Genomic DNA, 15,628 nt, shown 5'->3' with positions numbered 1-15,628 from the left:
CCCGGCTGCCTTTTTATGGAGGATTTTGTGAATGAAATTGACGCGATCTGTGTCACGTGATACAATGTCGTGACGCACTAGGCGCCTGATGGACTTGACACGCCTTGTCCTTGACGTGTGCCAAGGAGGCACGTCACGCCCGTTTCAATGCTGAATTGTAAACAGTGTACTGTAACTTCAAACCAGCTGACCTGAACCCCGCCGTGCCAGTATTACAACTACAGAGTACTTTGAAGTTAATGCATTCTGATACTATGTATAGCAATTAGTAACCTATTATTCAAAAAGTTGCAGAAGTTTAAACCTATCAATTTAAATCACACGTCCTTAAACCCCTGTAATGATTAACAGTAGTTATCCTTTTACATAATCATCGGAAGTTTACCGGCTAATTCATTCATTTTGGTGTAGGTTATGCGCGGTCTTAAACTTTAATCATGTGTGCGATTCGAGGTGATGGACTTCCGGCATTGGATACATACCGTCCAGTCAACGCAAATATACTCAGACACTGAAAGAATGAGGTAATGCAGTACTCACCGCACAAGTATGGATTTACCTGCTTGTTTCCTCAGCTTTCAAAGGAAATGGTTTACATATTCTTAAAGTAAATCCAACCTTGTTTTAAACTTCTCAAAAACAAATCACACATTTTTCAAAACTGGCTGGCCTGTCTTTATGATCTACAAATTTGATATAGATTGAAGTAAAACATTTTCGTACGTAAGCAAAAGTACAACGCGTTCTGAACGGATAGTTCGATCACGCAATTAAAGTACTTTTGAATGGAGAGCAACCCAAAAGCGCTGAAAGAAACATTTCCCACAAGAAACATGAAATGAGTTATATTTTAAATGTGTCATTTGCTCTTCATAATATACAATCGTTTGTATGAAGAAACTGCAGTGAGAATCGGAATTTGCGGGCATGTTACAGTATTGATTTGTGAACTCCGAATAAAGTTGTTGTTACAGAAATGATGTCACCAATAACATTAACTATTCAAAACGAATATGAATATCGTCGAGCGTTATAAGCGATGTCAGATTAAAAATAATTATACTAATTAAAAACTAAAATGCTTTGTTTTTAAAACTTTAATACAGAACTAATTTTAGGTTTTATGCAGATTAATTTAGTCAAAATTGCGCCCGTTTATGGATTCATAGAATTTGCGCCAGTTGAATCATTACGTATGATGCACACCAAAGTAACAGGCCCTCCCCGGCCAACGAGTCGGCACCGCCCAATCCAAGTACACCCATGTGACCAATTAACCTATCTACCCGTAGGTCTTTGGAAAGCTGGAGGAAACCGGAACACTCAAAGGATAACGTACAAACTCCTTGGACAGTGGCAAGAATCGAACTTGGGTTGTTGGCGCTGTAATGGCGTTACGCTAACGCTACCCCCAATTCAGAGTCGGTGTCTGATCTGACTTCTTACAATTACTGTACTTGATGCAATATTATGTTATGGATGTCTGTATGGGGGTGGAGGAAGAGAGACGAAGGAATTTGCAAATCTGGTAATAATAGCAAAAAGACAAAAATATTTGAGTACACAGTTTAGCTAAAATCTGTATTGCATTGTCTGAGTTATGGCTCACATGTTATAAAAGTTGTAAAGGCAAAGTCACAGTAAGAGACTTTAACTTTTCCCATGTTGACCAGGACTACTTTGTTGAGCAATAAGTAAAATGCATTCAAGGTAGTTCCTGAAGCAGTGCGCAAAGTGCAAAACGGGAAAAGGCTGTAAAGTACTCGATTTTATCTTGGGGATTGAGGACACATAAGTGATTTGAAGAATCTATGCAAATATCCTTTGGAAATAGCGACCATAGTTTAATGTACAAAGTAGCCATGGAAGTAGATCAAGTTACCAAAGTATGGTCACTGTTCCCAAAGGTGCCTATCCTCATTCCCTACTACCCTGCAACAGATAGTGAGGACTGTTGAAAATAGCATTGCTGTCTCTTTCCCCCCTCCCCATTCAGTACATGCACCCAGTTGCCACTTTATCAAATAAAGTGGCCACTGAATGTATGTTTGTGCTGCTGTAACCTATCCATTTCAAGTTTTGATGGGGGATGTGCCTTCAGAAATGCTGTTCTGCACACCACTGCTGTAATGCCTGCTTATTTGAGTTACTGTCACCTTTCTGTCAGCTTTAACTTTAACTAGTCTGGAAAATCTTCTCTGATCTCTCTCATTAACAGGGCATTTTCTCCCACAGACCTGCTATTTACTGGATGTTTTTTTTTTGGTTATTCCCAACATTCTCTGTAAAATTTAGAGACTGTTGTGTGTGAAAATCCCAGGAGATCAACAGTTTCTAAGATGCTCAAACCACCACCAGCACCAACAACCACTCTATGGTCAAAGTCACTTAAATCACATTTCTTCCCCGTTCTAATGTTAGGTCTGAACAATAAATAGACCTCTTGAGCAAGTATACATGCTTCTATGCTTTGAGTTGCTGCCGCATGATTGGCTGATTAGATATTTGCATGAATGAGCAGGTGTACCTAATAACGTGGATACGGAGTGCATCAGAAGTAATTCCAGCATTGTCAAAGTCCCCTCCCATGCTTCCCACAACCTTTGACTTCCTGCCATTATTTCAGACACACCTGTATATCCACATCCAATTTATTCAGTGGTATAAAATATAACCTTCAATCCATCCACCACAAAAGGTGGGCTTCCTCAGTGGTCAACTTTTTAAATTCTACTTCCCATTCTGACGTGTTGGGCCAAGGCCTCCTCTACTGCCATGATAAGGCCACTCGCGGTTTGGAGGAGCAACAGCTCATATTCCATCTGGGTAGCTTCCACCGTGACAGCATGAACATTGATTTTTCTAACTTAGACCACGATACCATAAAACCTAGGAGCAGAAACAGGCCACTCAGCCCATCAGGTCTGCTTTGCCATTCCGTTGTTGCTGATACATTATCCCTCTCAATGCCATTCTCCTGCCTTCTCCCAGTAAACTTTGATACCATGACTAATCAGAAACCTATCAAGCTCTGCTTTAAACATATTCAATGACTTGGCCTTCACAGCCATCTCTGGCAATGAATTCCACAGATTCACCACTCTCTGCCTCAAGAAATTTTTTTCTCATCTCTGTTCTAAGTGGACTCCCCTCTTATTCTGAGTCTCTGGTCCCAGACTCATCTACTATAGGAAAAATCTTCTCCTAATCCACTCTGTCCAGGGCTTTTAGTATTTGATAGGTTTCAATGAGATTCCCCCTCCCCCCATTCTTCTAAACTCCAGTGAGTACAGACCCAGAGTCAACAAACACTCATCATACATTAACCCTTTCACTCCTGGAATTATTTTCATGAACCTCCTCTGGACCCCATCCAATGGCAGCACGTCTTTTCTTAAATAAGGGGCTCAAAACTGCTTACAGTACTCCAAATGGGGTCTGACTAATGTCTTATAAAGCCTTTAGCAACACATCCTTGCTCTTATACGCTCAAAATGAATGCTAACACTGCATTTGCATTTGCCTTCCTCATTACGGACGCAACCTACAGGTTAACCTTTACGAAATCCTGCACAAGGATTCCCAAGTCGCTTTGGATCTCTGATTTCTTAATTCTATCCCCATTTAGTAAATAGCCTGTGCCTTTATTCCTTCTACCAAAGTGAATGACCATACACTTCACTACACTCCATTCCATCTACCACTTCTTTGCCCATTTTTCCATTCTGTCTAAGTCCTTATGCAGACTTCCTACTTCCTACTGCCTGTCCCTCCACTTATCTTGTATCATCAAATTTGGCCACAAAGCTATCAATTCCATCATCCAAATCATTGACATATAACAGAAAAGGAAGCGGTTCCAATATGGACCCCTGCTGAACACCACTTACCACTGGCGGACAACCAGAATAGGTCCCCTTTATTCTGACTCTTTGTCTCCTGCTAGTCAGCCAATCTCCTATCCATGCTAGTATCTTTCTTATAATGTCATGGGCTCTTATCTTCTTATCTTGTTAAGCAGCCTCATGTGTGGCACCTCATCAAAGGCATTCTGAAAATCCAAGTAAACAACATCGCTGACCTTCCTTTATCCCTGCCTGTTATTTCCTCAGAGAATTCCAACAGATAAAGGAAATGATGCTGACTTTGGCCTACTTCATCATGTGCCTCCAAGTACACCAAAACCTCATCCCTTAATAATGGACTCCAAAATCTTTTCAACCACTGAAGCCAGGCTAATTAGCCTATAATTTTCTTTCATCTGCCTCCGTCCCTTCTTAATGAGTGGAGTGACATTTACAATTTTCCAGTCTACCAGACTCATTCCGGAATCTAGTGATTCTTAAAAAATCAATACTAATGCCATCCCAATCTCTTCAGCTACCTCTTTCAGAACCCTGGTGTGTCAAGAATCCAGACAGGTGGCTTATCTACCTTCAGACCTTTCAGCTTCCCAAGCACCTTCTCCTTTGTAATAGCAACCACATTCACATCTGTCCCCTCATGCTCTTGAACTTTCGGCATACTGCTAGTGTCTTCCACAGTGAGGAGTGATGCAATATACTTAATATGTTTGTTTGCCATTTCTTTGTCCCCCATTACTACCTCTCCAGCGTACTTTTTCAGCAGTCTGATGTCCCCTCTTGCCTCTCTTTTACTGTTTATATATTTGAAAGATGCTCTTTGCATCCTTTTTGATATTATTGGCTAGCTTACCTTCATATTTCATTTTTTCTCTCCTTATAGTTTTTTTAAGTTGCCTTCTTTTAGTTTTTAAAATCTTCCCAATCTTCTAACTTCCCACTAATCTTTGCTATATTATATACAATATCTTTTGATTTTATGCTATCTTTGACTTCCCTTTTGGCCATTGTTGCCTCATCCTTCCTTTAGAAAACATCTTCATCTTTGGGATGTATCTATCCTGCGCCTTTTGAATTACCTCTGGAAACTCCAGTCATTGTTGTACTGCCACCATCCCTGCTAGTGTCTCCTTCCAATCAATCATGTCCAGCTCCTCTCTCTTGCCTCTGTAATTCCTATTATTCCACTGTAATAATGATTCATCTGAATTTATCTTCTCTCTCTCAAACTAGGTGAATTCTATCATATTAGGATCACTGTCTCCCAAGGGTTTCTTTACCTTAAGCTCACCAATCAAATCTGGTTCATTACACAACTCCCATCCAGAATTGCCTTTCCCTTAGTGGGCTCAACCACAAACTGCTCCAAACACTATCTCGGAGGCATTCTACAAAATCCCCCCTCGGGATCCACCACCGACCTGCATATTGAAATACCCCATGACTACCATAAAATTGCCCTTATTAAATGCCTTTTCTATTGAAACTTATATCCCAATTTATGGTAATTTCTCCTGCCCCACTTTTCTCTTTTTCCATTCCCTGTTTTCCACTTCTCTTCTCCTTAACTGTCCATCACCTCCCTCTGGTGCCCCTCCTTCTTCCTTACTCCCCCTGTCTACCCTCTTTTCAGATTCCCTCTTCTTCAGACCTTTACTTCTTCCACCTATCACTTCTGAGCATCTCACTTCATCCCCCACCCACATACCTTCCCCCTCATCTGGTTTCACCTATCACACCAGCATGTACTCCCTCCCTTCCTCCCAACTTACTCTGGCTTCTTCCCCCTTCCTTTCCAGTCCCAGTGAAGGGCGTCAGCCCGAACCATCAACTGTTTATTCCCCTCCATAGATGCTGCCTGACCTGCTGAGTTTTGTATTGCTTGTTATTCATCTATTGCACTATTTAGTTTTGTAACTTTAATTTTTATGTCTTGCATTGTCCTGCTGCCACAAACCATAACATGTCAGTAATAACAAATCTGATTCTGATTTCCCCACACTATTTCCATCTCTCTCAATTCTCTTACTATTCAAGAAATGTATCTGTCTGTATTTTGAAGCAGCCCAGTAAATAAACCTCCCTAGCTATTTAGATAGGTAATTGCATGATTCTCTGCCTTCAGAAGTTGTCCCAATCTTAGTGACCAACTCCCACATCGACAGTGATGAAATGCTTTGAGAGGTTGGTCATGACTAGACTCAACTCCTGCCTCAGCAAGGACCTGGACCCATTGTAATTTGCCTATCGCCACAATAGGTCAATGGCAGATACAATCTCAATGGCTCTCCACATGGCTTTAGACCACTTGGACAACACAAGCACCTATGTCAGGATGTTGTCCATTGACTATAGCTCAGCATTTAATACCATCATTTCTACAATCCTGATTGAGAAGTTACAGAACCTGGGCCTCTGTACCTCCCTCTGCAACTGGATCCTCAACTTCCTAACCGGAAGACCAAAATCTGTATCTCCTCCTCGCTGACGATCAACACTGGTGCACCTCAGGAGTGTGTGCTTAGCCCACTGCTCTACTCTCTATACACACATGACTGTGTGGCTAGGCACAGCTCAAATACCATCTATAAATTCGCTGATGATACAACCATTGTTGGTAGAATCTCAAGTGGTGACGAGACGGCGAACAGGAGTGAGATATGCCAACTAGTGGAGTGGTGCCGCAGCAACAACCTGGCATTCAACGTCAGTAAGATGAAAGAGCTGATTGTGGACTTCAGGAAGGGTAAGACGAAGGAACACATACCAATCCTCACAGAGGGATCAGAAATGGAAAGAGCAGTTTCAAGTTCCTGGTGTCAAGATCTCTGAAGATCTAAACTGGTCCCAATATATAGATGTAGTTATAAAGAAAGCAAGTCAGCAACTATATTTCATTAGGAGTTTGAAGAGATTTGGCATGTCAATAAATACACTCAAAAACTTATATAGATGTACTGTGGAGAGCATTCTGACAGGCTGCATCACTGTCTGGTATGGGGGTGGGGGCTACTGCATGAGACAGAAAGAAGCTGCAGAAGGTTGTAAATCTAGTCAGCTCCATCTTGGGTACTAGCTTACAAGGTACCCAGGACATCTTTGGGGAGCGAAAGGCAGCGTCCATTATTAAGGACCTCCAGCACCCAGGGCATGCCCTTTTCTCACTGTTACCATCAGGTAGCAGATACAGAAACCCGAAGGCACACACTCAGCGATTCAGGAACAGCTTCTTCCCCTTTGCCATCCGATTCCTAAATGGACATTGAACCCTTGGACACTACCTCACTTTTTAAAAAATATACAGTATTTCTGATTTTTGCACGTTTTTAATCTGTTCAATATACGTATACTGTAATTGATTTACTTATTTATTATGATTATTATTTTATTTATTACTTTTTTCTCTTCTATATAATGTATTGCATTGAACTGCTGCTGCTAAGTTAACAAATTTCATGTCACATGCCGGTGATAGTAAACCTGATTCTGATTCTGACTCCTGGTTCTACGTTCCTCACTTATGGGATGCTCACAGTCAACTTCCACCTTGTTGAGTCTTCTATAACTTGTGTACTTCAATGAGGTCACCCTTCCTACGTTCCACCCTAGAGAATGAAGATCGCTTTTAGCAGGCTATTCTTTTCACTGCCTTTACTGTATTCCTGGCTATCCTGATTACTAGGCTTGCTGTCACTTTCTGCTGCTTCATGCCATGATTTGCTCCTGCTCACAGGTCCCACTCCCTGTCAGTCCAGTTTAAAACACCTTATGTAGCACTAACATACTTTCATGCAAGGATATTTATCCCTCTCTGGTTCAAGTGCCAATTGTCCCATTGTACAGATCATTTCTACCTCAGAAGAGTTCTCATGGTCCAAGAATCTGAAGCCCTGCCCTCAGACGAGCTCCTCAACTGGAACTTCATCTGGCCGATCTATTTTTGACCTTCCAAGCATGAGACATGAGTAGTAATCCAGTGATCAATACTTTTAAGGTTCTGCATCTTAGCTTCTTACCCAACTCCCTGTACTCATTTGCAGGACCTCAGCCCCTATTCCATTCTTGTAGATATGGGTACATATGACAATGGCCTCCACCTATTCATTCTCACCCTCAAGATTTGTTTGCAGGTGTTCAGAGACATCCTTAACCTTGGCACACAGGAGGCAACCTGGTGACTCTCCTGCAGCATCAGGATCTCCTGTCTATAACCCTTATTCTCCTGTCATTATCACCCTGTCTAACTGCATCCTTCCCCTGTGAGCCTCAGAGTCAGGGACCCGACTATTGCTGCTAGCCCCTGAAAGAACATCCCCTTCAATCATATTCAAGGGTTATTGAGGGAAATAGACTCAGGGGAACCATACACTGACGGTCTTTACCCCTTACTTTTCCTGGGGGTCACTCACCAATCTGATGCCTTTACCTTTGGTGTGACTCCCTCAGTGAGAGTCTCATCTATGAAGATGAGGTTCTCAGCCTCCCAGATGATCCTGAATACATTCAAATCCAGCTACAGTTCCTTGATTGGATCTATCAAGAGCTGCACCTGGAAGCACTTCCCACAGATGTAGTCATCAAGGAGACCATGAGGTTCGCTAACTGCCCATATGTTACAGGAGAAGCATTTCACCACCATAACTGAAAAACCACCTACATTGAATCAAGTTCGAATGAATGAATGGCAAAATAAGCCTTACATGATTTTATCGGTGCCCTTTCACCAATGCTTCTTAAGATAAGGCTTCAAATCTCCAATCTCATAACTTCCACCCTCTAAGGCCAGTCCACCCAACCTTACCTTCCTTTTATTGGATGAAACGTCGCCAATTAGCCAATCAATGAGACTAGCCTTTTTCAAAACCCCTGTTCTCACTCTAAACACCATGATCACTTACTCAGCTTTTTCACACCACAGCTGCTTTCTTCTTCTTGTAGATTTTAATGGCGGTTGGCAGACCAACATAAGGTGCATTACTACCACTTACTGAGTTGGAGTGTGGAGCAAAGAGACAGGAGATATACCTACTAAATCCCCCCGCCAAAAAAACCTCAAATAATATCAAAAAGTCTAATGCTTTTCAGAAAGTCAAATATGCTCTTACATATATTACGGTGGCGATGATAACCTAATAAATTTTAATGGTTAAACTCTGTCAGTCCCAATAGTCTCAATTTAGCAATTAGATGTTTCCTTTGCACCTCATAGGAACTGCATTCAAACAACATATGCAGAACCATTTCTTGACAAGTACACTCCCTAGAGATGCCAGTATCATGCATATTAATTCTGAACAGCGAATTATTCAACCTAGTATCTCTAATACATAAATGTGTAAGTATAACATCTTCTCTCCTTTTAAACCCATCTTCCAGCTGAGTTCCCACCATCCTCTGAAATTTATATACTGTAAATGCTGTCTTTTCTTTTCATTATCCTAACTTTGTAGCCACAGTAATTGAATAGAGTTTTAATTATGGCTTTCATCTTCAACTTATGCTAAGGCACTACTACATTTTTATCCTTAATTTTAAGTGATTGCTTGGCAAGAATGTCCACCAGCTCATTTCCTTCAAATCCAACATGGGCAGGAACCCTTATGAAACATATACACAGGCCTCAACAGTTGTTGTTCGATCTCAACAGGAATGTCTGGTTTACAATTTGAAATACTTATTTTAATAAATGCCAGGACCTCCTTCTCCTTCTGCTTAATTACAGTTGGCAGGTCACAATCCTTCATTGGGACTTGAAAGAAAGAGCGGAGAAGCCTGTATAAAAGGGTGGGCTGGAGCAAGAGCTTTTTGGTTGTCGGTGGATCCAGATGAGGGAGGGGGAAGGGTAGGAATGATGTAAAAAGCTAGGAGGTGATGGGTGCAAGTAACAAAAGGCTGAAGAATATGGAATCTGATAGGAGAGGTCAGTGGACAGTGGAATAAAGAAAAGGAGGTGAGGAAGGAGGGATGTATGAGTGATGGGCAGATCAAGAGGGTGGAGGAAGTGAATGCGATGGATGATGGAGGCTGGTGGGATAAGGGAAAACAGAGGGGAAGGGGAGTGGTTACCATAACTTTGTGCAAATAGCGTTCATGCCCTCAAGTTGGAGACTACTAAAGTGGAATATGATATGCTGTTTCTCACATCTATCCTCTTGACAGTGGAGGAGGCCATGGTGGAATAATGTGCTTTTGGTGATGATGTATTTTTGAATGAAATATTAAACTTAGGCTTGACTTAATTTATGTATTGAATGAATATGAGTGATGCCATTACACTCTTATTAAGAGCAGGATAGTTATCCCTGGTGGTCTGGTCAATATCTATCCCTTAACATTCTATCAGGAGATTTTCTGCATGTGGATGATTGAAGTGTATAAATTGCCTGTTACATTTCTCTATTTTAACAAAGATTACACTTCTTCAATATTAATTGTAAATTGTATTGGAATATTGCAAAATATACAACAAGAGCGCTACATAAATATGAGCTTTTCTCCAAGTGGTTGGCCTGTGAACGTTTAATGCCTGGACTTTAATTTTGTTAACAAGTCTGCTACAATGTGCTTTATCAAACCTACATGTTTGTACTTTTAAAGAGTACATTGACCACACTGTCTTTTGCCTATGTAAAAAAAACTTTTTCTCAAGTAAGATTTGCCTTTGTTAATCAATGATGACTTTCAAAAACACTGAAAAGAATTGAGACTTGTTCATTTTTTTACCCATCCGAAAACATAGATTAAGAGAATTCTACAAGAGGACAATTCCAACTACATTTTCACCAGAATAGAGTTGAATTCTACCAAACCTAAGTGTTGAAACTATGGTTAATATTATTACTTTGAAACTATGCAATTGTGCTCATGTCATCAATATATTCTGTTAAAATAATGTGTCAGTGTTATCTCTGATTACATTTTGTCTGAGTAAGAAAATTGAGGATTCAAATCCTGTTCTTGCGACTTGAGAATTAAAATCTATGCTACAGCATAGCACCAAAGTCTTCAGCATCTTAAGTACCTGTACAAATTGTTAGTTTTGGTTGACTAGGTGTTAGCAGAAGTGCCTCTGCCAAGAACACACAGCATTACAGTCCTCTCTGGATCTCTGCTTTAACCTTCATCTCATTTTCATGACACCACCACAGATCTCAGTTTTGTAAAACGGTGGGTATTCACCAGTCTTCACGAGTCCTGAGGAAGGGTCTCGGCACGAAACGTTGACTGTTTACTCATTTCCACAGATGCTGCCTGGCTTGCTGAATTCCTCCAGCATGTTGGGTGTATTGCTTTGGATTTCCAGAACCTGCAGATTTTCTCGTGTTGGCAATCTAAAGCTTTGTTTTCTCTGGTAGAAATTGGGGTCACTTTTTCTTGGAATTCCCATCAGATGCAACAACTCATGAACACATGTCTCTGCAGATGCTAGAACTCTAGAGAAACAAACACAAAATGCTAGATGAACTCAGCAGGTTAGGCAGCATCTAAGGAAAATAATGAACAATAGATGTCTCGGCCCGAAACGGCTACTGTTCATTCCTCCCCATTGATGAAACAACTGAATTGTATTTTCAGACCGGAATAAGACCAGCGACCTGGTTCTCAGCAGCCAATAGCAAAATACAAAGCGTTCAAGAGTGACGGTGCATCCGGGCGATTGCCGGCGGGTTCCAGAGAAAGTTATTCACTTTACCACTCGTAGGAATTACATTTATTGAACTGATTTCCAGTGTAAGCCTCCGTGATGGCATTCGACGTTAGGAGGTGAGTTGTGGGAGTATGCATCGGTATTTATTTCTTGTAGGAGCGAGGCTGGCAAAGGATGCAAAGGAATATTGCTCAGTTTTAGAATTCGGGGCAAGTTGCTCCCTTGTCTCTCCAGCACGATTCTTTTGCTGCAGCCCGGCGCGGACCCTGGCGGGGGAAGGCTGCAGCTAGAATTAGCTTTGCACTCCTATGCTTGCAACTCTGAACCAGGTTTCACTAGGGATTTTCGAGCCAAGCAATGCACCCTTCTGGATTATTTCTAAAATATGCTCAATGGCCTTGCAACGGTTCTTTTGCTTGAGTGGTCACATATCCCCAGATGTGACCACTCAAGCAAACGCATTCCTTTCATTTTAATCACCTGGGTTTAAAAATAACAGTAGACTCCAGAGAATGGTGCATTTCCAGTGTTTTGTAGAATAAATTGTTTGTCCATCTTGCGGGTGATCTTTGAGGTTGATTACATTTAATTGTCTTTATTATAAGAGCAGTTTAATTTATAACACGTGGCACACATTGATTTGTTCCAACCAGGGTCCGGCTCTACCCGGAAGCATATTTTCCTCCGCTCTAAATCACAGCTTCAGAAAGGAAATGTGTTGACAATCGCTGGGTAGTGTAGGAATGTAGGATTCAGCTGTAATGCTTTAATATCAATTTGGTTAAAATCTATTATATTAGTTCTATGGTATTTTACTTTAGATTTTTTTCTGTTGGTAAAATAGGATTAGAATGGATCTTGATTCTGCACCTTAAATGTTATCGCTATTCCTACAAACTTGTCTGGAAATCTCAAAACGTATTTTGGATTATTATTATTATATTCACACTGTAGATATATAATGTTTCAATTAGTAGAAGTACTTAAATTGTGGGATTGTTTTAAAAATGGCTGGGTTGCAGATAACAATACCAGCATTTTGACAAGGTGATACTGACCTTCTATTTGTTACTGTCATTTGCAAAATTCACTCACATATTTGTTTTGGGAGAGTGAGGTGAACGTCTTAACCTACATAAATATTTAATAAAAGTATTTCATACCTGCTAAAATGATATTGCTTTGGAGCTTCTGTTGTGAACCAATTGCTATCTTGCTCAAGCTGCCAGCTATCATTTGTCAAAATGGACTGAGAAGTATTGGAGGTGCCATTGACCCATTATCAACTCCAAGAACAGGTCTGCACAGCCCACTGATTGTCCTTTACTGGTAGGGCAGACTGACTCCCTGGACCTCTGTGAGCAATCTGCCTTGTCCAGCAGTTTCCTTTACTCACCTGACCCTGTGTGTGTCAATACCTCTATGTGGTTCTTCCTTGTGTCTTTATCATTGTCTTTCATGCTCCTTGTAGACTGGGCATCCACAGTAGTCAATGTGGGAATAGAAAGTGTGAATGTAAAATGGAATGAGAAGAGCCACGCTTGACACTAATAATCTGGGCCAAAGTTTTATAGCAGAGGCTAAATATTCCAAAATTTACACTTTGTTAAGCAATGTGGATGATCTATACCCTAATAATAGTTGGTGAAACTATTCGTTGGTGAAAGTATAGACTGAGTGAATGATCAAATTATAAGAACGAAACAAAGATACGTTGCTCTCAATAAGGCATTTAAAACCTTTTGAATACTACAGATGATGGGCAAAAGGATACTGCATTTAATATAAGACCATAAAATATAGCAGCAGAATTAGGCCATTTGGCCCATCGAGTCTGCTCCACCATTTCCTCATGGCTGATGCAACTTTCCTCTCATCCCCAATCTCCTGCCTTCTCTCCATATTCCTTCATGCCCTGACCAATCAAGAATCTATTAACCTCTGCTTTAAGTATACATAAGGACTTGGACTCCACAGTTGCCTGTGGCAAAGAATTCCACCAATTCACCACTCTGGCTAAAAAAAGATTATTCCTTATCTCTATTTTAAAGGGATGCCTCTTTATTCTGAAGCTGTGTCTTCTGGACTTAGACTCTCCCACCATAGGAAACACATCTCCACATCCACTCAATCAAGGCCTTTCACCATTCGATAGGTTTCAATGAGGACACCCCTCATTCTTCTGAATTCCTGTGAATACAGGCCCAGAATCATCAAACACTCTTCAGGTGCCATACAAAATATCAGAAGGCATGGCTACTTCAACATTAGCTAAGGATTGGAAATATATTCTGCTTGGAGCTTGAAATGAATATGCCTCACAACTAATTTATTAAACTTCCATAAGTGAATGTTTTATGTATATGCTTTTGCATTGTATTTTTGTGAACATTAATTTTCAGTCTTTAGTGTCCTTGCATCAAGTAATTCTTTGATAGGCAATTTTTGTAGGAAAAAATATACAGCAATAAATTTTTAGCAGTTCACTTCTGTATTTCATTATTGAATATAGAACTGCATTGCACTTTAATGCTCTGACATATTCAATGGGAAAAGTTATAGCAATCTTATAATGTTTTTGTAGAAGATAAAAAATGTGCTGAAACCTAGTATTGGATTAGATTATTCATTCTGTTATATCTGTACTAGTTTTTATGCTGTTGCAATGGACACTTATTTTAGTGTGTAATATTTTTCTGATAGATCAGCTACTTTGGTTCATTAATTGTGTATAATATCTAATAATTTTACCTTTGGGTGAGTCATGGGAAGCTTTCAGCACTTGATGTGGTTAAATAGCATTAACATTTATGTGAGTTGTTTGTAGTTTGCTTTAGCATAGTTAGATTATTCTTAAATGTATTTGTCTAGCAAAGTAGACCTCCAACAGATTTATGAAGTAGTGTAGTTTTTCATATTTTTATCTGATTTGTGAGAATACAATTAGGTTCTTGGAGAAGAATTGGTTTCCATGTTTCAGCACAGTTGTTCAGGAGGTATTAAATGCATTAAGAAGGTCTGAGTGGCATTTAACCCTGGTTTTTTTTGTCATGCAAGGGCTCCCAGAGGACCAATCATTTAGAAAGTGATATTTGGTACTTCTGGGGGTCCTTTAGCTGATATCTGTATATTAAAATGGTAACACAATTAACATTTTATATTGTCATGGAATATATTTTTTGAATTGATCTGTACTGCATCAGCGATCTTGAGATATGACAATTTGAATTTCATGATCACGCATTCCTTTTATAAACTATTGTGCATTACACTAGAGTATTTGCTTTGCATGAATTTGCTGGCATGAACTGATTGGTCTGTATTGGTACTATTTATACCATGCAGTTAATTGTGCTGGTACATACGTAAACCAATGGCACCAATTGGATGATTGTTTAGCTAATAGGAAGGACGTTTAACAAGAGTGGCCAAACTTTTTTATGATGTCATGTTTGATATGGTGCCAATTTGTTCATTTTGTTCTATTTGGACAATGGAATTTTGTCCAAAAATGGCAAAAGTGGGTCAAGCCTAAAATCCACTTTTGCCATTTTTTGAACAAAATTTCATTGTGACCAACAGTATTACAGTATCCCAAAAGCAAGGGGATTGTTTGCCGAGATTTTAGGTGGAGGTTGTTGATATTTTTTGCATAATCTCATGATACAACTGGTGCATATGGAGACTAATGAAGAATGCTTAATCTCTAATTGGCTAGCAATAATGAAGCTTTGTTTGTTCACCTTTCAACATTACAAAATTATAGCTAGTGTGAACCAGAGAACCATGAACAGTTTGCAGCAAGAAGCAGTTGCAAACAGACTGTTGCAGGAAGCATAAGGTTGTAATAGGTGATCTTACCTTTCCACATATTGATAGGGACGCCCAGAATGTGAAAAAGGCTGGATGGGATAGAATTTGTCAGATGTGTTCAGGACATTTTTCTTAATCAATACACAGAGGTCCCTACTAGAGGGAGTGTGATATTTGATCTCCTATTTGGGAATGAGACAGGGCAGTTGACTGAAGTGTGTGTAAGGGAACACTTTGGATCTAGTAAGCATAATGCCATTAGTTTCAAGACAGTTATGGAGAAGGATAGGTTCTGTCCTCCGGT

At 40.1% G+C, this 15,628-nt stretch overlaps 1 protein-coding gene across 2 annotated transcripts in view; it reads left to right on the top strand.

Moving 5' to 3' along the window:
* The first annotated feature begins 11,477 nt into the window (after window positions 1–11,477).
* The window catches only part of ergic1 (endoplasmic reticulum-golgi intermediate compartment 1), a 91,529-nt gene continuing 87,378 nt past the window's right edge, over window positions 11,478–15,628 (top strand). Inside the window, exon 1 of one of the 2 annotated variants that reach the window (XM_063053507.1) lies at window positions 11,478–11,627. In XM_063053507.1, the coding sequence (XP_062909577.1) occupies window positions 11,608–11,627 (20 nt within the window). In that variant the 5' untranslated portion in view covers window positions 11,478–11,607. The remainder of the gene's footprint in view (window positions 11,628–15,628) is intronic. The other variant, XM_063053506.1, reaches the window with a different exon arrangement.

This window comes from Mobula hypostoma, chromosome 7, assembly GCF_963921235.1.
Source record: "Mobula hypostoma chromosome 7, sMobHyp1.1, whole genome shotgun sequence".
Taxonomy (NCBI): Eukaryota; Metazoa; Chordata; class Chondrichthyes; order Myliobatiformes; family Myliobatidae; genus Mobula; species Mobula hypostoma.
The sequence above is the reverse complement of the archived record's forward strand: the minus strand, read 5'-3'. Positions and strand labels throughout refer to the sequence as shown.